The sequence below is a fragment of the Lucilia sericata genome, unplaced genomic scaffold, assembly GCF_015586225.1.
Source record: "Lucilia sericata isolate MDLA Ls3-8-SP2 unplaced genomic scaffold, ASM1558622v1 Contig000097F_arrow, whole genome shotgun sequence".
Lineage (NCBI taxonomy): Eukaryota > Metazoa > Arthropoda > Insecta > Diptera > Calliphoridae > Lucilia > Lucilia sericata.
Window position 1 is genome coordinate 345,796 of NW_023994129.1, and position 24,023 is coordinate 369,818.

The following is a 24,023-nucleotide window of genomic DNA, read 5'->3' on the forward strand; positions in this document are numbered from 1 at the left end:
GTGGTGCGTCAAATAAGTTTGTAATTTAAAGTTACAAACAAACAGTTACATAGATACAACTTGTAATATTTATTTGCATTTACGTATCTTGTCATATTGTCTTGTAATGTACTGTATTGTGTCGTTTTGTATCTCACAGCGATATGTACGAGATACTATTAAATCAGACGGACGGACGACAGCTTAAAAAGCCTCCGTTTAGTCTGAGTTTATTACCGCGGTTATGTGTTTTTTTTCTACCTGAACGTACAATATATTGATGAACATCTTAAAACACCAGACAAGTCTATTCATACTGGGTTTTAATATTTCTCTTAACTTAACGATCCATCTATCGATCGATGTTAGTGTTGGCAACAACACGACACAACCAACTTGTCTAGTTGGTGGTACTTATGGTTAGTTCGTCTGTTAGTCGTTTAGTCAATTAGTTACTCTGTAGCGGTTGGTTTAGCTCTTTTCTTATTTGTTTACTTCTCTTTGAAGGTTGCTTGCTAACTTTTTTTGTCTCATTTAATTTAAGGTGAGAGTGTGTGTCTTTTTTTTGTTCAGTGCATTTTTTGTTGCTGTCATAATTGTGCTGAAATTTGCAAATTATTATAATTAAATGTATTTTTCTTTTTAAAATTAATTGTTGGCCAAGAAGTGAAATTTCTTTTTAAGCAACAAAGTGTGTGTGTTTTATGTAAAATTTATGTGACGAAATTAAAAATATAAATTCTAAAAAATACAAAAATTGAATTGTATTTTGAATTGAATTAACCAGAATAACATAAAAAATGCATACTTTTTCCAATTTCCTTGGTAAGCTATTTAAACTTTAGATTTTATGTTTAAGAATTTACTCATACAAAATTGGCTACACTTTGGAAATAATTTCTATTTATAAACTTATAATGTTGCGCCCATTCAAGTTTTTTTTATAATTTAATTTAAAATCTTTATTGATCGATATTTTTTAAAAACAACCTTAAAGTCATTGAAATAATTATTATTTAGTTCAATTTAAAATTGACTTTTTAATAAAACGACAATAATAAACGTTCTTTCTAAGTTTAGTACAATTATTATTATTTTTCTAAACAAAAACAAAATTTCATTGAAATTTTAAACAATTTAAATAACCTTGAAGAATTTTTTGTATTCACTTGTACATATATTGTATTGAATATTTTAAGTTTAAGCACAAAAAAAGAACTTTCTAATGAACAATGAAATTTAATACAAAAGCCATGAACAACTGTTACCAAAAAATAAGAAATCAGCTTTAATATTTAACCCATTTTAAGAGAAAAAAAAAACGTACTTAAAAGAAGAGTTTATACCAAATTTTGTTTATTTATAACAATTTTTAAAACAAACTAAATTTTATTATTAATTATTAACATAAATAATACCAAAGAAATATCAAAGATATCAACTTTAAGAAATATATTTCCGCTTTTTTTTTAAATTTATGCAAATAAATAAAAAGACAAAAAAATGCATGTACTAGTAGCTGAAATTTAAGAAAAAAAAGTTGTTTAATAAAATTATTGGTATTTAACGACTATAAAATACCTTACAAAGTTGTAAGTAAGTAAACATGAACTTGAAATTTTACTTCTCAGAAAAAAGAATTTCTAATTAATTAAGAAAATAAATATAATTTATTACATTTAAGTATTAAAGATTAGTATTAGAAGTGAATAATTTAACACAGGTTTGCCTCTATATACACAGTTTACACTATGTATGTAGCTATAATGTAATTCTACCGGTGCACGTGGTCTTATCGTACTAATTTTTTCCAGAAACTATGTTTAAGTCTAAAATCGGAGACGCTACATCTGCAAAATTACAGAATTGAATTAGTTGGACACAAGTATACAATCACGAGGACTAAAAGATCAAAATATGGAAAATTGGTGGGTGATAGGACTTCTTTTATTTCCATTTTCAGAATCAACACACCAAATAAAGCTTTAAAAAGCTTTTTCATCCTTGGTCTGTGTAATTATAAAAACAATTTTTTTGCTAAAAATTAAATTTTCATTAAAAATAAGAGTTTTCACCAAAAATATGATTTTTCACTAAAATTCGATTTTCCACTAAAAATCTGATTTTTCACTAAAAATTATTTTTTTTACTAAATAATCTTTTTTTCACTAAAAATCCGATTTTTTTTAAATTTTTCATTTAAAATCAAATTTTTCACTAAAAATTATTTTTATATTTAAAATTCAGTTTTTGTATTTAAAATCCTACTTTACGTTTATTTTTTATAATAATAACACTGTCCGGCAAATTTTTAACCCAAATACCAAATCTGGTATTTGGGTTCCGCTGAATTCAAATCTGTCCTTAGAATTTCTCCACCACTTCAGGAATTTGTGATATCGTATCCTGAAGTCTGAAAAACGCAATTTTTGACTTGAAGACAACATTATTTATAAAATGTTTGTATGCCAACTGAAAGTCCATTCTGTCTGACGGACGGACAGATATCGTTAAGTCGAATAAGAAAGTGAGTTTAAGTCGATTGGAACATCGTCAGATATTTACGAATTACCGTCCACACTAAAAACTATGAGTTTTCGTGATTTAGGTGAAGATATATAAGATATATCTAAAGTTGTCTTGACACTGTTATAAAGTCTCAAAAAGGGCCAATGGAAATTTCTAACTTGGTCTCAGTTAATGACTTTTTTTCAAATTTTGTCGGCCTGTGTAGTTTTCAATTAAAAATATTTTTTGCAAAAATATTGTTTGACTAAATTTGGTATGCTATACATTTACTAAAGTAGAGTGTTTATACAAATCAATAAAAATTAAATTAAAATTAATAATAAAATCATAGAAAATAAAACATGTTTTATTATCATTAAAAACGCGTGGTGAATATAAAATTTAAATTAATTTATTTGTCTATATTTGTTTGTTTTTTTCTCTGTCTCTCTCTTTATAACAACAATATTGAAACATTTTTGATTATATGTTGTTCAGCAAATAAGTCAGTTAGACCGCCAACCAACCAGCCATCCAGTTCGTCAGCTAACACACATCAACAAATAGTAATAATAATAACAATATTAATAGTTAAAATGAAATTAATTAAATAAAGCAAATAAAACAAAAAAATCTGGGATAGAATACAAAACAAAGTCAAACTTAATTGACTAGCTGCTGAATGAATAGAATTTATAAATTATAAATATTAAATTATTTATGTCTATTTCTGTGTCTAGTTCGATTTTTAATTTCTTTTGTTGTTTGTTCATATTTTATATAGAAGATTTTTAGTTTTGAATTTAAAATTTAAATTGCAAAAAACTTCTTAGTTAGATTCAAGTTCATATGATTAATTAATAATCAACAGCCACTTCAGAAACAAAAAAACTAATAAATAACTTATTATTGAAACAAAAAACCAGCACTCACTGGTTATTTAAATAATATTAATATTTATAAATAGCAACAAAAACACAACAATTGAATGTAATAAACTTAATTTTATTAGAATTTTATTTAAAAATATTGTTTTTATATTTATTTTTTTTCTAAAGAAATTAAACAGAGCATAGAAGATGTGTAACTGACCAAGGTTAAAATGTTGAACAAAACATTTTTATTATCTCAAAGTATATTTTGTATTAAAAAAAAGTAGTTCAAGAATTGTTCTTAATTCGTAGACATGTAAACAGATTTAACAGTAGTTTTTTTTGATTGTTTTTCATACATATTTTAGTGTATTTAGTTACTGGTCTACGAAAATAAAATACGCGACAAATCGACAATGTTACTGATCTTAAGTAACACACATAATTTTTGACCAAGAAATATGTTGTTTTTTTGGTACAGTGGTTTGCATGGACATTTATTTTATTATTACTAATCATTATATTAATAAAAACTTTAATCTTCTGATACAAATTTACTAATTTATAATTTTTTTTTGTTGCAGGTAAGCTTAATATTGACAAAAACTTTCGGAACATGTGGGTGAGTTCAAAACCCGATTATTCTTAATTAGAAGCCTATTTAAAGTATAGTTTTTACCAATAATCATTCTTGAAGTTAAGTATTAAAATAACACCCCCGACATCATATACAACAAAATAAGAGTAAAATCTATTTTTTTTTTAATTTTTCTCTTAAAATTTTCATGAAAATTTGTTGCTCAAACATTTTTTTATTTAAAATGCTCTCCGATTCTATACGACACAAAAATATTACAAACATTTTGCAACTCTTGAACAAAGTATTTGTTGTCGTTGTTGTTTTACTCTGTTAAATAAATTTAAATTGCTTGCCACTATAAAACCAGTTGACATTTCGATGTTAAACAACATTTTTACTGTAAACAGGTGGTTCTGGTAGTTGTGCCAACAACTACAACAACGACAAAAAAAAATTAATAATAAAATTCTAAAAATTAAATAATAAAAAAAGAAGAAAAAAAAAAAAAAAAAACAAATAAGTAAATTCATGTAACGCTTGGTTAAAATTGCGGCATGTTACTAAAACAAAAACAATTTCAAAAATTTACAACAACAGAACGTCAATTGATATCAAATTTAATATGTATGTAGGTTTTGTTGTTCATACAAAATAACAAAAACACCAACAATTTTAACAACAACAATGAATATGTGAATAGTGGACAATATGATCCAATTATTGCAGATGTTCTTAAATACTTAAAAGGATTTTTATTTTTAAATTATTTTTACAAAAAAAAAAAAAAAAATGTTTTTTTCTTAAAACTTAAATATATATTTTGGTATTTTTTAAATGTTTGTGTCCATTTTATTTTATGATAAAATTTGTGAAACTCTGACAAATTATATTGTTGTTTTAATTACAAGAATATCAACAAAATAAATTATTATTCTCGTAGTTCATTATTTTAAGAAATATATCGACAACTTTTATAAGTTTATAGTTTAAAAAAATTGAGATTTTCGCCGTATTAAATAAAATCTTTGAGATAATTTTTATAAAACCGGGCCCTGCATGCTTAATTTTAAGTTTCTATGTTCAATGTTATAGTACAAAAAGATCATTTCTTTTAAAGAACGAAAAAGTACTAAAATGTCCCTTTTTATAGTTTGACACTTACTCCGGGCTCTACATGCTTAATTTCATGTTTCAAAAGATCCTTTTAAAGAACGAAAAAGTACTAAAAAGCTCCCTTATATAGCTTCCCATTTATTCCGGGATTTACGTGCTTAATTTTAATTATTACATGACATATAGTTCAGAAATCCGGATTGCTTCTAATTGGTCTGTCAAAAATAGACATGTGACTAGTTCCAAGAGATAAACTGACATAATACATGGTAAACACCCGCCAAGATATGATCTGACCAAATTCCGAGAAAACTATCTATCTATCTATCTATCTATATCTATCTATCTATCTATCTATCTATCTATCTATCTATCTATCTATCTATCTATCTATCTATCTATCTATCTATCTATCTATCTATCTATCTATCTATCTATCTATCTATCTATCTATCTATCTATCTATCTATCTATCTATCTATCTATCTATCTATCTATCTATCTATCTATCTATCTATCTATCTATCTATCTATCTATCTATCTATCTATCTATCTATCTATCTATCTATCTATCTATCTATCTATCTATCTATCTATCTATCTATCTATCTATCTATCTATCTATCTATCTATCTATCTATCTATCTATCTATCTATCTATCTATCTATCTATCTATCTATCTATCTATCTATCTATCTATCTATCTATCTATCTATCTATCTATCTATCTATCTATCTATCTATCTATCTATCTATCTATCTATCTATCTATCTATCTATCTATCTATCTATCTATCTATCTATCTATCTATCTATCTATCTATCTATCTATCTATCTATCTATCTATCTATCTATCTATCTATCTATCTATCTATCTATCTATCTATCTATCTATCTATCTATCTATCTATCTATCTATCTATCTATCTATCTATCTATTATCTATCTATCTATCTATCTATCTATCTATCTATCTATCTATCTATCTATCTATCTATCTATCTATTTATCTATCTACCTATCTATGAAAAGGGGCGCACAACAGGCCCGATAGTGGTATAGGTGTATTTCTTTGAATTTAAAGTACAAAGATACATCCTCCTATCATTCTTCAACAAATCAAAGAAAGTCAACTACTAATTTAAAGACAAATTAATGAATCCGTCTGAACATTATTTCACCGACTGTATATTTTTCGGTTAAATACATGTTTTCATTTGTGTTTTTTTCACATTTAATTTATTTGTTATTTTCTTAAACATTATGTAAATAACATGTCATTAAAGCGCCCGTTTTTTATTTTTTTTGATTACTTAGCGAAATTAAAAAAAAATTGCAATAATAAAAAAAACTTAAAATTGACAAACTTACACAAAGATGTTGTTGTATTTTTGATATTTTGGCAAACAATTAACACTTTTTGTTTTGTTATTTTTGGGTTGCGTATGAATTTTATTTTGTTTACAAATTTATTAAGGTAAAGTTCAACAATTTCAGTAAAGTGTTAATAAAATTACAATTCAGTAAATGAATTACGAAAAAATTACTGTGTTTAAAAACAATTTACTTTATCGAAGGGGTGCTGATGATTTTATATATTTATTTAAATATTTTCATTTACGTGTATTTACGCGCTTTAAACATTTGCACTTTTTTTATTTTGTATTTTTATTGATTAAGGATATTGTTTTATATTATTGCCTTTAATTTATGTTTATTTTTAAAACGTTTTTAAATAATTCCATGAATTTTTACAACATTTAAAAATTTTAATTTTTAAGCAGCTGCTTATAAAAGTAAACTGAAATGGTTTCAAAATTTGTCAGGCCTTTTTGTAGATTTTTTGTTGGTTTCGTAATAGAGTTATATTATCTAGTTAAGTTAAAATATTAATAAGACTAAACCGTAAATAATCGATATTTGTATTTAATAATATTAGTTTAGTTTATTTAAGAATATTCAGACATAAGTATAAACATTTTTAAACAATAACTTTTTTTTACAAAATTTCGTAAATAAAATATCAGGTGTGTCAAAGTCATTTAATTTCGTATTTAAAACGTTTAAAGACGATAAGATTATTTATGTACTTTTTTCATGTTTTTATTTAACTGACAAGCGGCATTTTCTTTTAAACATTTAAACCTGTAGAGGGAATTTCCAATCTTAGAAAGAAATACATATTAGTATTGAATATTATGTTAACTTATTACAAATTTATTATTTACACATATAAACGTCATTTCTAGTGTATGATTCATTTCCTTTATTCATTTTTAATTTTTGCCAAAAAGTTTATTATAAAAAATTAACTTATAACTTAAAAATTGCTCTACTTTTTTTTAGGTAATTTAAAATTTAATTTATAATAAACGAAAAACACTTCAAAAATTTAATTCCTCGGGCATTTATTTATTAAAATAAAAAATAATTCAACAAAAATGCAAAACTTTTACATAAACATGCCAACACTTACTTCAATTAATTTAGTTGAGGACTGCCACAATAATCATTATCATCATCATCATCATCGACATTTAAAGAAAGCAAAGTGTTTTTGTCTGAAGTTTGTTGCTTAAGTCTTTTGTTTTGATTTGTTCAACTACACTTTTATTTCTTTTTTTGGGTGATAACTAAACTGAACTTGGCACAGTGGGTTATAAAGGGAAATAATTGTTTATTATTTTATTAAAAGTTTTAAAGTTTTAGATAAATTTGTTAGTAGCAGTTAGTTTTATCTCTTAAATAAGTCATTAATTAAAAAAATGTCTTTGAATGTTTTTTTGTGAATTCTATAATTAATAGTTCTTTTTAAAACAACGCCTTTTTTATTAATTAAATTTATTGCAAAATATATTTATTTAAAACCCATTTTATTGCTTTTTCTTGTCGTTTAAATGCTACTGTGCCTCGCCAAACCTAATGTTACGTTTGAGATGTTTAAATTTTTTTCAATTTTTTTATCATCAAGCCTTGTTTTTAACGATTATAGCCTTAAGCCATTTATGTTTGTTCATACATATTTATAAATTCATGTATATAGACATAACTATAGCATAACGCTACCGTTTTTAAAATATTTGTTAAAATATATTTTTTTCTTTTCAAAAATGTTTTTTTTTTTGTATTCCTCTTAAAGTTCAATGCCAATATTTTTTATTTTATTTTTGGTATATTTTGCTGCTTTCAACAAAAATTCCTGTTCATCTTTTGGCAGTTGCGAAATATGTTTTTTCCATTTCGTTTAAACTTAATGTATATTCCGTTCCTTAAGTGTGCCTGGCATGTGCTTAACACGCGCTTTTAAACTTTTTAACAGCATCTGCTTCCAATGATGTTTATTTTTTTGGTGAGTCTGTTTTTTATGTTTGGTCTACCTGTGCTCCTTTTATATCATGTCTTCTTTAGAGCATTCTTGATAATAAAAATGTGGAATTTACTAAACAATTTTGTTTGTTGCGCATTTAAATTTGGGGAAAAAAGTAAGGGTTGAATAAATCTATTAGAAGTTTTGGTCATAAAATGATTTTATATAAATTATAGAGAGAATCCATAACTTACTAAATACTTCAACTGACAAATGTTAAACCATTTTTAAAGCTAATTAAAAACAGCAGAAGTGATCTTGAGCCAGATTGTAAATACTAATGTATTTACATCGCGGATAATAGAGTTAAACTATAAAGTAATATTAAAAGCATAAAATCAAAGTTCTCGAATCGGATTGTTTTTAAGAAGTTTTAATGAATTCCTATATAGGGAATAATAAATTCGATTTTTACCATTTATTTATGCTCTTATTTAAAAGAGGAATCCTCTTTTCATCATATGACATCATGGTGTTCATTAGGTTTTTTATGTTATTTACACTCCTTTAGGTAGAAAAAATAAACATATGTATATTTGAAAAACCCCAACTTTAAGTGCTAAATACTTAATTTTATAAAAACAATGAGAGATACCAAATTTAAAACTTTAATTGTGTATAAAAAGAATGTGGAATGTAATAACGATTGAAGTATTAACATAAACTGAACATTTGGAATTTTCCACAAGTTTTCAGAGTTATAAAAGAAATACTTTGTTATTGAATACAAATAAAATTTCAAATTTAATATTTTGGAAAAATATTGTATGCAGATCTGTAAAAATATATACATATGCTGGTTCTTTATTAGATTCTAATTGTCTGTTTAATTAACGATATGGGCCAAATGGTAGGAGCTAGATTCCTGTTATTGAAAATGTTCCATATCGATATATGATTCCGTCTAGAACACTGGAATACAATTTAAACCGTGATAAATATTTTATGTATTGCCCGATGTTCACATTTAAAGAAAGTTCCCCTTTCATAATGACTTTTACAATTATAAAACTGTATTGAAAATAGCAATGTAGTTCTATATAGAGTACCAAATTTCAACTGCTAAGTGAGCTTTTGCAATGACTCACCACTGCCCCATCGTGCTTTTTACACGCCGGTGGCACCTTTCAACCATCACCATTCAACCCAGCACACTTCTCATTCATCCGACACACTCAATAGAGAACAACATCCGACACTGTATCATATACAATTAACACCAACTCATTTCCAACGCTTAGTCCGACAGTCACTCCGAACATAGAAATATAGATTTAATCGTGCATCAGTCTATTAACTGCAACTCACTCTTCCCGCGAATTTGGGTTTAAACCACAGCAACTACGTGGATCCCGAAGGAACCTCAACCAACTGACCAACCAGGACAAGTCCCGCGGGCAACTGGCCACCCGTAGTACCAGATTATGTGGTTCTCTAGTTAGAACCCATGTTAAATCATTCCAAGGACTAGCCGAGAAGTGGAGTGACATCACCAGTATATAGTCCCGGCAGATTAGAGGTACTGGTAGCACCTCTTCACCCCGGGATTGCAATACTCCAAGATGAGGGTTTTTCATCAAGAAAACATGCCCCCGAGGGATTAACATATTAAAATACGAGTAAATATGATTGCAAATTCCAAAAAAATCTATATATAAAAAATGTTGTGTTCACATATAGGGTCGACTTCCGAAATCCGTTTTAAATGTTGTATGAAATTCGACATATCCGTATATGGGTTGCTCACAAGTCATTCATCATTTTGATTAAGTCCACTTCTAAAAATGTTTGGTCTTTGGCTTTTTTATAATAGGGTTCTATAAATCGACTTTTAAATAATCGAAGAATCGATTTTTTTGTGTGAAAAAGTCAAAAAGTAGTAAACAATTTTTTGTCGTAACAAAGTTGATAAATCGATTACATTGTAAGACAAAAGTCGAAGGAGCAATCTAGCAAATAAAAGTCGGTAAAAGTCATAAAAGTCGAAAAAACTAAAAATGTCGAAAAAGTCGACTTTTACTCTACAATTTGTAGTCTATTTTTTGCAACATCTTTTCTCATAGTTGATATGAGCTTAAATTATGATTAAGTTCTTCATTAACAAACTATAGACACCTTGTGAGTTCCTAATGGTCAGTCAGTCACCTAGTTATGATGTGTATTGATTAAAATGGGAATAAATGTCAACGAAATGAGTAATGACAAAAACAAATTACGTGTTGTGAACATAATTCCACAGTCAATCAACTTTAACCTTGTCAAAGTTTACTGACATTTGTTTAATACAAATTTTATAGATTTCAAAATTTATATAAATATAAATTAGATCATAAATAATTAAACATACAATAAAATGTGTGTACAAGTTTAAATATAAACAAAATTAAAATCAAATTGTTTAACAATTTTATTTTATAACAAACGGCTAATACTAAGTAAATAAATAACTAACTAACGAATAAACCAAATAATGGACAAATTTTGTATGCTTTGCACGTTCCTTGCTAAGCAGCTTCCTAATTAGTTTAATTCACTTAACACACTTCCTACTGACGCACATACTCGTCATGACGTGAGCGCGTCAAAGCGGCTACAAAAATGAAATATGAAAACGAAACAAAACAAAACTAAACTAAAATACCTTTTACATACTTGAATACAAAGTATTTTACATTCTGCATGTCAAAATTAAAATGTTTGTAAACAAAAGAAAATTACATAGAAATTAAAGTTAAATAACTTCTTACAAAAATTATTCCCATTCGTTTGCCTAAGAGCGCATAAAAAAGAGCGTTGTTTTGCGTATTGAATTTTAAACGAATTTTTGTCTGAAATTTGCAAACTTGGCTATTTTTTTTTTTAATTTTATTTTTGTTTTGATTTTTTATTTTTGCAAATTTCTACGTAGTAAATGGCAAAAATTTACGTTTTTTCTTGATTTATTTTTTTTTTTTAGCAAAAATTTGTTTAAAGGTGTTTTGTTGGGTTGTTTGGTTTTCAAATCACGTTTCAAGATCGAGGTAACAGCAGAATGCAAAAAATAATAAAAAAGCGCAAACATCCAAATCTGAAAGACATTTTTGAAAAAAATTTTAAATGTCTATGCATCACGTTTGGTTGAATTTTCCGTTGAAGAAAAAAGTCACCAGATATTTTAAACCGGCGGCATTTTAATAACACCAAAAAATTAAACATTTTTTCATTTAACATTTTATTCATTTGTTTGTTGTTTTCTTAATTTTTTTATTTGGTAGTTTATTTTTATTTAAATTGTTTATGTGATTGTTGTGGCTGATGACTTTTTTGGTGTATAAAATTACGTATTTTGTTTCTAAAGGGTTTTCCAAACGGGATACAATAGAAAATTCTAGAATGAGAAGATAAATAAAATTTTAATTTAGTCTATAATAAAGTTTTTATTTATATTAGAATTAGAACCGATATGTAGCTCTTAAGTTTTGTGTCAGTTCTTTTTCCAATAATTCACTGAAATAACTTTTTCAATTGGTTTTTATTATCTCCTTATGAATCACTCTTTACTTGAATAGTATTCCTGGTATTTATATTTTGAAGAATTTTTTGTTGGTGAAAATGTACATATGCATGTAATCAGGTTTGTTTCAAATAATGTGCTTAATCGATGAATATGGATTGATATGTTAAATGTCTTCTTCATTTTTTGTTTTTGTATCGTTTCTGTTTTTGGCCAAGTTTTGGTTGTTTCGATGCATGGCTTGTTTGGTTAAATAAATTGTAAATGTCATGACATTTAAATACATAATTTATTTATATTTGTATTTTTTATAATGATTTATTACAACAAGCGGTAAAAAACAAGTATAAATAACAAAGTTTGCATATAATTATATATATTATTTTTGCTAATAAAAAAGTAAATGTTAATTAAAAATATAAAATAAAAAACGCAGTTAAACAGCTCTTCGCCAAAGATGGTTTCAAGCCCCCACAATTTTTAATTTGTTCGGTTTGATGTGTTGTCATATGAAAGCTTTATATTTAAAAAGAATCATTTATTTTATCATATTCTGAATTAATTATGATCAATTAAGAACTTCCCACAAAAAACTTAAGAAATTGTATTTACCACTTGGATGTAAAGGAATAGATCTTTAAAACCCAATAAGCACAAACTAGACAGGATCATTCTTTAAACAATTGCTCAAACAAGATTCTCACGAAAAATTTCTCGACAACAGTGGAACTGATATAACAACTACACATACTTGTCATAATTTTTCCAAATGTTCATATCGATTTCAATGTTGCCCCTGCGAAATTTCTAGCTCTAATGTTTTCCCAGATAAAAAATGTTTGTATTTAATTCATATGTGGGAGAACCATAGGCATGGAATTGGTCCTTAATCCTACTATGACACATTGGCTTTATAAAAGTGTAATTAGAATGATTCTTATTTAATTAATCTGGTGGACTTCTTTGGGAGTTCAGCGTACATGCTGCTTGTGTATACGTGGTTCCATGAGTACTACGTCAACCAAGGCTCTGTATATGTTGCTAGATATATTCCACCCTTTGAAACATATAAAAGATATTCAGTGGCACATAACTTTAGGCGAACTGCCAAAAGCTGTTATAGGACATGTAATCAATTGTACAATCATCGGACGGGAAACTTTGAAATGCCTATCTAATGTCTTGGTGAAGCGGAACAATAGAGCAAATACCCGTAAGAATCCGTTTCTACACAGATTGCTTTAAAATAGTGGGCCTGAGGTTCTATATTGAAGAAACAGAAATATACCACCGTTTACCTAATCACAACACCAGCTTCCAGGCAGAAGTCCAAGCAATAACAGAATGCGTAAATTGGATTAGAATAAAAATGGCGCTCACATATTGAATTGCCAGAAGGCAATTAGAGTTAAATATAATATCGTATTGGATTGTAAGAAAGTTCTAACCTAATACTCTTCCAGAGGTAATGTTTACATCATATGGGTACCAGGACAAGCGAATGTAAGGAAAGAGCGAATGTAATATATTTAAAGGGAAGGGAGCTAGTTAACCTGACAAACGAAAAACTAATTGACACAACGATGGCAGAATTAAAAATGGCGAGAGAAACCCACAAGTCCTCTCGAAATATTGAAACAGTAGTTAGAACCACAAAGATCGAAAGGTCGAAATTAGATCCAAATATATTGGGAGTGATGTTGTTTCGGAAATACGTCCAGGAAACAGAGTTTCTGAATATAGGACGATAATATATTCAGTGAATACTGTATAAGGTTTTTGTTGTTACCAACAAACATTTTCCATGAAAAGGAGTGCACAACAGGCCTAATAGTGGTCTAGGTATTTCTTCGGATTTGGGAAGTACCAAGCCCCAATTTCCATTCCGGTAATTTTCCCCAAAATTGTTCACATGGTTTTCAATGTTGCCTGTGCAATATTGGAGAATTTGGAGGTGCCACACTCACTATAGACAGGTCGCTTTTTGTCAACAAATGTTCATATGGATGTCCATTAAGTTGTCCATATCAAATTTGAGCTGATGCAGTTTCTAAAATATGCTATTATTAATACTAAATATGTATGTGGGCGTGGCACCTCGCTTACTTGAAACTTCGAACCCCATAGTTCCTTCCAGACATACAGGAAGACACGTTGAAAATTTTAAGAAAATTGGTCCAATCTAAAGACTTCAAACAAACCCATAAACATATATTGATGACGATTTCGAAGCAGTTACATCGATATGCTTTCTAAGTAGTGACAATATCAATCCATTGGAATGAATTTGTTTTGTTAGTTATTTTATTATACTAAAGTCCTACTGTGCTATTTTTTAATTATTTTTAATATCCTCATTTAAATTTAATAAAATATATTATTTAACACTTTTTGCGCGTTATTTCTTTAATTCATAAAAATACAAAAAACTTTAGAATTAAAATAAAATGTATTTGTTTTTGTATTGCGGCTGTTGTTACTTTTAATTGTTGTTTTTTATGAAGTGGTTGGGGCAAGTAAGTAAAATTATAATTTATTTTATATATTTTTTTAATTTATCAATTTTATATTGGACAGGTATAAGATTATAATTTACCCGCCGAACGAAACAAAAATACAAATAATTTAAGTCAGGTGTTAAACAAAAAGTATGTAAATCTTATGAAAAAAAAAAAAATAAAATAAAAAAGAAACAGGTTCAAATACAAAGTAATTATTTTTGTTTTATTATTGTTAAGAATTTTTAATAAATACTTTTTTAAGCTAAACAAAAATATCGTTTAATTGATAAAATTGTGGAATTTTAAAATGCAACCAGATTGTTGGTATAAAAAGACAATTAAAATTCGTTCTAAAATGCGAAGGTGTTTAATGAAGTAAATCTGGAAATAAATGAGATTAAACAGTATTGTTTTCTAAAATTTAGTTTAGATTTTATGCAGCAGCTGATGCATATTAATAATTGAGCGGTGTAGAAACAAAGTTAGCAATCTCCATCTTCCTACTACTTACTTGAACGAAAATCGATGTCAAATGCTTAGGCCGTGAAAAAAATGGAGATTGCTGTTTTTGTTTCTACAGCTTTAAATAAGGGATTTTCCACATAATAATTAGAATTCAAATTTCAACCACAAATTCATTTTATACTTGGGGAATAAGTAATTTTTCTACGCAGAAATAGTCAAAAACTAATTTAGATCCTACTCAAATGTATGACGTTAACGGTTTTGTTATCTAAACATATATCTTTATTCTATATCTGTATTTAAAGTATTTTTGTTTAACATTACTTAACACTTTCATAAAAACAAGCAAAAAATCAAAATTAAATGACATCAGTTTTAGAAAAAACCACAATCGACAAAAAAAAAAAAAAAAAAAAAAAAAAAATACACGTATTGTGTCCTGAATTTTAAAAAGCTTTATAACGTAGTTTATTTTATATATTAAATTTGTTTCAAAATAACTGCGTTTTACAAAAAATAAACACATATTTATAATATTTGTTAATAATTCTTTAATTTATGACTTATAAACACAAAACGCGCTTACAATTTAAGCAAAAAGAATCCATAAAACGTGCAATAACTACATACATGTAGCTATAAAATGCAAATAAAATGTATAATTAAATAATCATTAACCCTAAAGAAAACTCTAAATACTACGATCGTCAATGTCCGATGAACAAAATCAGAAACTGCTTAAAACCAGGCATTTTAAAACAATCACAGCGTTGATTTTGTTGATTTTGTAAATATTGACGCAATTTGCCTTACGAACGTTCAATATGTAATTTGCAATAATTTTTTATTTTTATTATAATTATTATTTTTTTGTTATTTTATGCATAACTAATTATAATGATAAATTAATTAAAACATTTATAATCATTTTTCGTATATTTAACAAGACAATAAAATAAATAAGTAAATTACAAAAAAGTAAAAATTCATTTAACTTTTCTCACGAAATTAATAAAAAACTATTTTTCTATATTTTGTTGTAATGGATATCTAATGTAAATAATAATTGAAGAATAACTTATTATTAGATACAATTTATTAAAGGGGTTTTCTTCGTTGCATCGAAAACAACACTTTAATAAACAACTTTTAAGTTAGAATACTCTTTATAAACTTCTTCTTCATATTTAGTTTTTACCCCACATCAAGGCCAAATATTCTAAAAGACAAAGGGTAAATTTGTATTGAAATGTAACTTGTTTAGAACTATATACATATTTTTTAATACCACTATAATTACGTTAACTAATTATAATTGCTAATTGTTAATTTAAGATCAAGTAATTAACCAATTTTAATAATAGAGGGTTTTTTCCAACAAAATAAATGTTAAAAATTACATAAATTAAGATTTGAATTGTAAACCAAATATAAATCCGTGAGAGTTAAGAAAAATTAACTTGAAGCTTCTTAAATAAAATATATTTCTCTTGATTCTTCATTTTCAGAACACAAATCATTGGTAACATTGGGATCTTCATCGTTGGATACCGAAAATCTTGATGAAATCAATTTAAACGCTTCGAATGAAGAAAGCCAAACAACTGATAGCAACGAACCTAATCCCCTATTGGAACAAACAAATCCAGGCGTTAATAGTGATTCTATATTGAGTCAAGCGGCTTCTTCGTTCTCAGCTTTGCCTTCGGTGGCTTCTAATGTATTTTCAACATTTTCCAAGCGCATAACAGCCATTTCGAGTCGAGAAACAACACCAACATATGATCAAGGTCAACAGGATTTGAATAGTAATCCTTTAGTTCCACAATTGGATATACAACCAACTTACAATCAACAGCAACATCACCAACAGGCAGGTTTACCTCAAGCACCTCCACCCTTTAATGCACCACCTGCCGGTGGTAATTATTTTGCGAGGTAAGTTTCAAATATAAATACTTTTTTTTAGCAAGAATCTTCTAAACATAAACTAAAATTTAGTACACCTGACACATTGACTCAAGATACACAGACAAGTGTACCACCACAACCAGTAGAACCTCCAAAGTTTTACACACCGGCTGAAGTTCCTTCAATACCGTCAGCAAGTGGGGCTCCCCCCGCTAATGTAGGTGGACAAAATAATTTTCGTTTTTCTTCTAAAAAGAAATTGTACGCTCCAATACCTGGACTGTCAGATCAAACTGCCCATCCAGTTACTACATTAGATCCATCAACTGTAAGTGCTCCAATTTCTTACGACACCTCGTACGGTGGAAACCCCGCAAACAATTATTATCAACAATCACAATATCCCACGGCCGATGAGCAAAAAACTGAAGAACGTAAAAATAATAGTGGTTTATTTTCAAAAATAAGCAGTCTTGCTCCAGCAGGTGTATTGCAAAATATCACAGGTCTTGTACAATCTGCGACAGGATCCTTAACGCAAAATAAACCCCCTGCTCCAGTTGTTGATCAACAAAATAACTATTTTACTGGACCACCTCCACCAACAAACTATTTCGTGCCACCTTCGTTAAGTGGTCAGCAATCGACCTCCCAAAATAACCAACCTTCTTCATTCTTTATTGGCCAAGAATCTGAACCTACTCCTTTCACACCATATGATAGTAATTCTAATACGCAGTCAAATAACTTTTTCAATCCACAACCTACTACAGCGCAACTACCACCAGCTTCAGTTTTATTCCAAAGTAAGACATCTTCATCTACAGAGACATCACAAACTCAAATTTCCTTCTTTAATCCATCTAACTTGCCACCTCAAATAAATTCGATTCCTAGCAATCAACCTTCGCAAATCCAAAAACCCCCATCTAGGCCTCCATCACGCCCAAGCAGTTCACATTTGCCACCAAATGCAAATGAACAGTCTGTTCCAACATTTTTCAACCCAACGCAATCTAATCCTACACAACCGACATTAGATAGTGTTTCTCCAGTAGCTTTATTTGATCCAACAAAGCACTTACCATCAAGTAACCAAGAAAGTACACCTCAATTTCCACCACCAACTGTAGATCATAAAGTTCCTCCGCCTGCAAGTGGACCTACATCTTACCGTTTACAAAAGGGAACTAAACTTTATAAAAATCCTTTAACCCCACAAGAAACTGCCCCTATTCATGTTATAAATCAATCTTTACCTACATTTCCTACACCACCAACTGTTGCTACCCCTCAAAGTGTTCCCTTATTTGCTCCACCTACTTCTGTTGGGCAAATAACATCAAATCCAAGTTTTGGAACAAATCAAAGTGTTCCTTTGGTGGCTCCTCCTGTGGAAGAATTTAAAGCTAGTGTTCCATTATTTGCTCCTCCTCCTACTGTAGGAGAATTAAAATCTAATCCTAGCTTTGCTACACCTCAAAGCGTGGCCTTGTTTGCACCACCTTCTGTAGGAGAATTGATAACTAACGAACCAATACAAAGTATACCTTCGTTTGCTCCTCCACCTGCTGCAGAATTGATAACTAACAATTCTGCTCAGAGTGTTCCTTTATTTGCGTCTGATACAAAAGATACAGCACAAAGTGTTCCTCTGTTTACGCCATCCGTTGATGATCTTAAATCTAACGAAGCAATAGAAAGTATTTCTTCGAATGATCCACAAGTAGGCGACAGTAAAATAGAGCCACCAACCCAAAACGTTCCATTCTTTGCAACTCCTGTAACAGAACAGAAATCTATCGAAACAGTACAAACTGTCCCTTTGTATTTTGCTCCAACTAAAGAAAATACTAACGTACCAGAACACAGTACAACTACTGAAGTCACGAAACTATTAGATTCATCTGAAACTCAGGTTCCTACACAAGACACAAATTCACAATTCGTTGACAATAAAGATACACAACCCGTAATTGAACCTATTGAACCGGTTGTAGAAGATAATAATACTGAAATACAAAACCAAGCATTAGCAGATCCCTTGGAAGAAACAATACGCAAGCTATCATTAACAGTTGAGCCATCTTCAGAGACTAAAACCCTAACATTACCGCCCATCACTACACAACACAACTCGAATAATCCATATCGTAGAGGTTCTGCTACTGAAACTACAAAACCAGCAGTAAGCCAACCAATATTGGCGAACTTCTTTACTCCTCAACCATCAACTGGCTCGGGCGACCTTAATTTCTTTGCAACATTGCCTGCTGCAGAACCTAGTTTGGATAACTCTAGCAGTGCAGTTAACTTCTTTTCTCAACCTGCTCCAAATAAAGAAAGTAACCAACAATTATCACAACCAAAAGAATCTGCACAGGGAGATACGACTAACTTTTTTACCACTGTTGGCAAAACTGATGTAAGCCCCTCGGGTTTAGATGTTAAGCAAGATTTAATACCTATTCAACCATACACACCAATACAACCACCTATTACTGCCTTCTTTCCTACTCTACCAACAAGTTTAGGATTAGTACCAGCAGTTCTAGAGGAGAAAAACGATATCACCAAACAGCTTAACGAAGCATTCGTGCAAGGCAACGTTCCACCACCTATAGGATTTGAAAGCTTCACACAATCAGAACCTGTTGCTCCTATAAAACCAGCAAATACTACTGTTCAACAGGAAACTACTACAAGTCAAAATCAACAGCCTGAAATTGTCAACAGATTTTCAAATTATTTCAATCAAACAAATCAAGAGCAAGAAATTGCTAAAGATCCTGCAACATTTTTTGATTCATTCCCTGTCCAACAAGTAACACAATCTCAACAACAAACAGTTGAAGTAACTGCTCCTAGTGTGGCAACAAACGAAGAACAACGTATACAATATTTTTTCAATAACCCACCACCAAAAGACGCAAGTGCTGTGGGTGATTTAAATTACGATTTAGTTCACAGCGGTTTAGGTATTAAAAATATACAACAACGTTCTTTAACACCAATATCGAACTTGGTAGAACCTCCTTCATCTGCTTGCTCGGAATTTTCGGAATTCAGTAATTCCACAGCAGGACAAAAATCAATTGCGGCCAATTTATCCATAACAGAGAGTAGCGAGAAATCAGTAGGAAAAGAGGAAAACAAAAGTGTTGATAATAGTGCAGTTTTGGAACAGGACTCTACAGAAACGGATACGAACATTAAACATTACGAAGATCTACCAGAGGAAATTTTAAAAGAATTAAGAATGGCGAATATTTTATCTAATGATAAATCTGCTACTACCTCGGCCAGTGTGGTAAGTTTAAGCAACTATTTATATATTAGATGACATTTAATTGGTTTCTTTATTTTAGTCTTATAAACCAGCTGTTAAACATTGGTTTTTCAAACGCACCATAAGTGACAAACAAATTTGGGTTCCATTCAGTCATTATGATTCAGCTCTTCTGGAAACAAGTCTTTTAATGGAAAATGGTAAGTGTAGTTAAGTTAGGCTGAGAGTATGTACAAATTCACATATCGCGTTTTTCTAGAAAATGAAAAACCAAATATAGTTGCTGTTGAGGGTGGTCGTTATGACGTCAATATAAGTGAACGCAAGAAAATGAGCGTATATTGGGAAAGTGAACCAATTGAAGTGCGTCGTTGTTCCTGGTTCTACAAAGCCGTTGATTCGAAATATGTTCCGTATGAGGAACAGACCGCCGAGGTATTAGAAAACGAATATAAACAAGCCGCTGAGAGTGGAGTTTGGCATAAAACAATTATTTTGGGCATGGGAGAACAAGTAGTATTTCATGGTCCCACAGTTATAGTACACTTTCAACAACAACAAAATGCTGATGCCTGGGGTGGAACTACGGTAAGTTTTATTTTTCTCTAATTAGAAATTAACTAAATATGTTTCCTTTGTGAAAAAAAAACAGCAAACTGCCACTAGACCTCGCGTTGTTAAACGGGACTTGGATGATTTTAATATTGAACAGGGTGAATCGCAAAAGGTAGACCATTTATTGTTTATGGTACATGGCATTGGCTCCGCTTGTGATTTAAAGTTAAGATCTGTAGAAGAAGTTGGTAAGTTAAAAAGTTTCCATAGTTTTTACAAAATGATGCACGTTTTGTTTTTACTATGCAGTTGAAGATTTTCGTACTATTGCTCGCCAATTGGTTCAGAGTCATTATAAAAACTCTACTGATTTGGGTTTGGTTGGACGCGTTGAAGTTCTGCCAATATCCTGGCACAGTCATTTACACTCCGTTGAAATGGGAATAGATGAAAAATTACGTATGATTACATTAGAATCCATACCTAAATTAAGGAATTTCACCAACGACACCCTATTGGATATACTTTTCTATACTAGCCCCACATTTTGTCAAAAAATTATGAATACAATCGTTCAATCGATGAATACTTTATATTTGAAATATCGCGAAAGACATCCTGAATTTAATGGTGGCGTTTCATTGGCTGGTCATAGTTTGGGCTCTCTCATACTTTTCGATTTGCTTTGTCATCAAAATCCCATAAAAGAGAGTGAAGAAAAAAATCTTGAAAATCCAGATGAATTTTTAACTCCATCCACTTCTAACACCCAAATGGATTCGAATCAACTAGAAGATAATAAGCAAATAAGCTACACTATGGGACCGGCTGGAACTGGACAACCTTTCATCAATTACGGTCAATTAATTTTCCAACCTAAAAAGTTCTTTGCTTTGGGTTCACCCATAGGTAAAACACACATTTATTGTTTTCAGTGAGTTGTTACTAACTTTTATTCATTAAAGGTATGTTTGTTACCATTCGAGGCATTGATAAGTTGGGCCTAGATTTCCGCCTGCCAACCTGTCCCGGTTTCTATAATATATTCCATCCTTATGATCCTGTTGCCTATCGCATTGAAGCTTTAGTTAATCCCGATTTAAGTGGTGTACGTCCTGTTTTGATTCCACATCATAAAGGACGCAAACGAATGCATTTAGAATTAAAAGAAACTATGACACGTGTTAGCATGGATTTAAAAAATCGTTTCTTAGATAAATTTAAAACGACTCTGGACAGTGTTAACATATTTGGTTCCGCATCCAAATCTACGAAAGAAGCTGAAGAGTTAATGGAAAAAGAAGTTGATAAGGTAAGATTTAGTTTCAAATTTAATATTCAACAAAAAATATATTTCTCATGAAACAATATTTTACTCTCATTTTTTGCAGGTCATTCAAATGCAAATGGAATTAGAGCAACAAAACCATAATCAAAACTCCAATGACAAATTAACATCTGGAAACGATTCACACAACGGAGCAACTGCTGCTCCCCGACCAAGAACCGATTCAGTATCTACCCATATGTCCGATGATGTGGTAGAAATCGACTTGCCCTTGGGCAAACTTAACGATTCCAAGCGTGTTGATTATGTATTGCAAGAAGCTCCATTGGAGTTCATTAATGAGTATATATTTGCTTTAAGCAGTCATGTGTGTTATTGGTATGTGAAGTTCTTTATACGAGTAAAAATTATTTTAGTAACATTTCGATTTATAATGTGTATTATTTATTTTTTAGGGATTCCGAGGATACTATATTATTCGTTATGAAGGAAATATATTCCGGCCTTGGTATTAGCCCCGATAGCCAAGTACCACAACAAACAATGACCATTGAACGTCCAAGTTCACGTAATAGTTTATTATCTTCTTCATAAATTTATTACCTATAATAAGTTAATATTTTATCTTTTTATCTTTTATTTTTATTCTATTACTTTTCTCGTTTAAGTGTTATTCTTGTTTTTATAAACTACAAACAAAATTCATTGCTGCTAAATTTCAATTATTATCAGCTTTAGCAACCAATGATGATGTTTAATTATAATTTCATTCATCATTATATATTTATGCAGCTTTATTAAATTTGAAATTATTTATAAGATAAATTTTTCAAATATATTTACTATATCTAACTAAACGAATTGGGAAGGGTAATTGTTTAACATTTCATCTATTCGTACTTTGTATGTAATTTTGTTAAGAATTTTTGTAAATTTGTTTTAATTTTATTCAAAATATAAACACTAATTTCATATATTAATAAATAATGTATTTATGAGATAACTATGCATAATAACTTTAGTAATCTGTTTTATTTGTATGTGTTTCAAATAATTGTGTAGAATTCTCGATTGGTGTAAGGGGTTTTCTGTCCTTACGAGTTCTGTTTATAGATGGTTGCTTTGTATTTGAAGTTGTATAAAATGTATTTAATTGTAGTTTGTCTGGGGCTATTGAGTTAATTTCTGAAGCAGTTAAACCATTTAAAATGTTGCCTATAATGCTGACCTGAAAAAGTAGGGACTTGAAGTCAATATGATATAAAGTTACTACTGATTGTGCACAAACATCTATTTTCGACCATTTCTGGGGTTCGCCAAATGCTTCAGGCCTTTTAGCAAGATTTGCTAGGGCCTGTAAACGATCCTTAGGGCACTTTTCTATCATTCCAATCCATTCAGCCGCTTCCCTATATCAAAATTTCAGAATATAATACATTATGTAAACTTAAAGATTCTCATTAATAATATTTGTTATTTAATTTCATACTTAAATGCATCGGCATGTATATTTTCAATATCGGTTGCATTTAAATAGCATAGAATTTCTCCCATGGACTTGAGATCATATTCTGAATAGGTAAAAGGATTTTTTCCCTGCCATTCTTCACGTACTTTTTGTGCTAGAATATTTAATTGTTCTGTCTCAAAACCATCTTGATGTTGTTTATTAAGGGAAGAACGTATAGCACCAAATGCCTCTACTACATCCACATTTTCCATGCTTATGTTACGCAATTCTTTAATAGGTATAAACGTTAAGGAATAACCCATATATTTGTATGAATCGGCTGGTATATTGTCCAAGGAATCAAATGCCTACAATTAAAATACTTAAACCTATTAGAAGACTAAATTAATTTTTATTATTAATACTAACAATTTTCATTAAACGCCATATATTTTCTCCAATATCTTTTGAAATGTCCTCTCCGTTGATTATTGTAAGACACTGTTTTAAGTATAACCAACTAATTCTTTTCACATGTTTATCTTCGAAAATCTCATGACAATATTTAGTTTCATTTGCCATAGAAAGCAAGAGCACATTCCATGCGATAAAAACAAGGAAATGTTTCATTGTGAAAAGTAGAAATTGT

At 29.4% G+C, this 24,023-nt stretch overlaps 2 protein-coding genes across 4 annotated transcripts in view; one reads left to right on the forward strand and one right to left on the reverse strand.

Moving 5' to 3' along the window:
* LOC119599926 (flocculation protein FLO11) overlaps positions 1-22,943 on the forward strand; it is a 48,412-nt gene extending 25,469 nt beyond the window's left edge. Inside the window, exons 2-11 of one of the 3 annotated variants that reach the window (XM_037949873.1) lie at positions 16,390-16,819; positions 16,883-20,102; positions 20,161-20,281; positions 20,341-20,669; positions 20,734-20,884; positions 20,946-21,545; positions 21,602-21,948; positions 22,028-22,302; positions 22,380-22,492; positions 22,593-22,943. In XM_037949873.1, coding sequence (XP_037805801.1) covers positions 16,390-16,819; positions 16,883-20,102; positions 20,161-20,281; positions 20,341-20,669; positions 20,734-20,884; positions 20,946-21,545; positions 21,602-21,948; positions 22,028-22,302; positions 22,380-22,492; positions 22,593-22,612 — 5,606 coding nt within the window. In that variant the 3' untranslated portion in view covers positions 22,613-22,943. Of the gene's footprint in view, positions 1-764; positions 805-16,389; positions 16,820-16,882; positions 20,103-20,160; positions 20,282-20,340; positions 20,670-20,733; positions 20,885-20,945; positions 21,546-21,601; positions 21,949-22,027; positions 22,303-22,379 lie in introns of those variants that run through there. The other 2 variants (XM_037949874.1, XM_037949871.1) reach the window with 2 other exon arrangements.
* Positions 22,914-24,007, reverse strand: LOC119599934. The gene is made up of 3 exons (XM_037949881.1): positions 23,804-24,007; positions 23,414-23,742; positions 22,914-23,333 (listed from the first exon to the last, which is right to left on the reverse strand). The coding sequence occupies exons 1-3, from the start codon at positions 24,002-24,004 to the stop codon at positions 22,943-22,945; spliced, it is 921 nt and encodes a 306-aa protein (XP_037805809.1). The 5' UTR covers positions 24,005-24,007; the 3' UTR covers positions 22,914-22,942.
* Between the last annotated feature and the right edge of the window lie 16 nt (positions 24,008-24,023).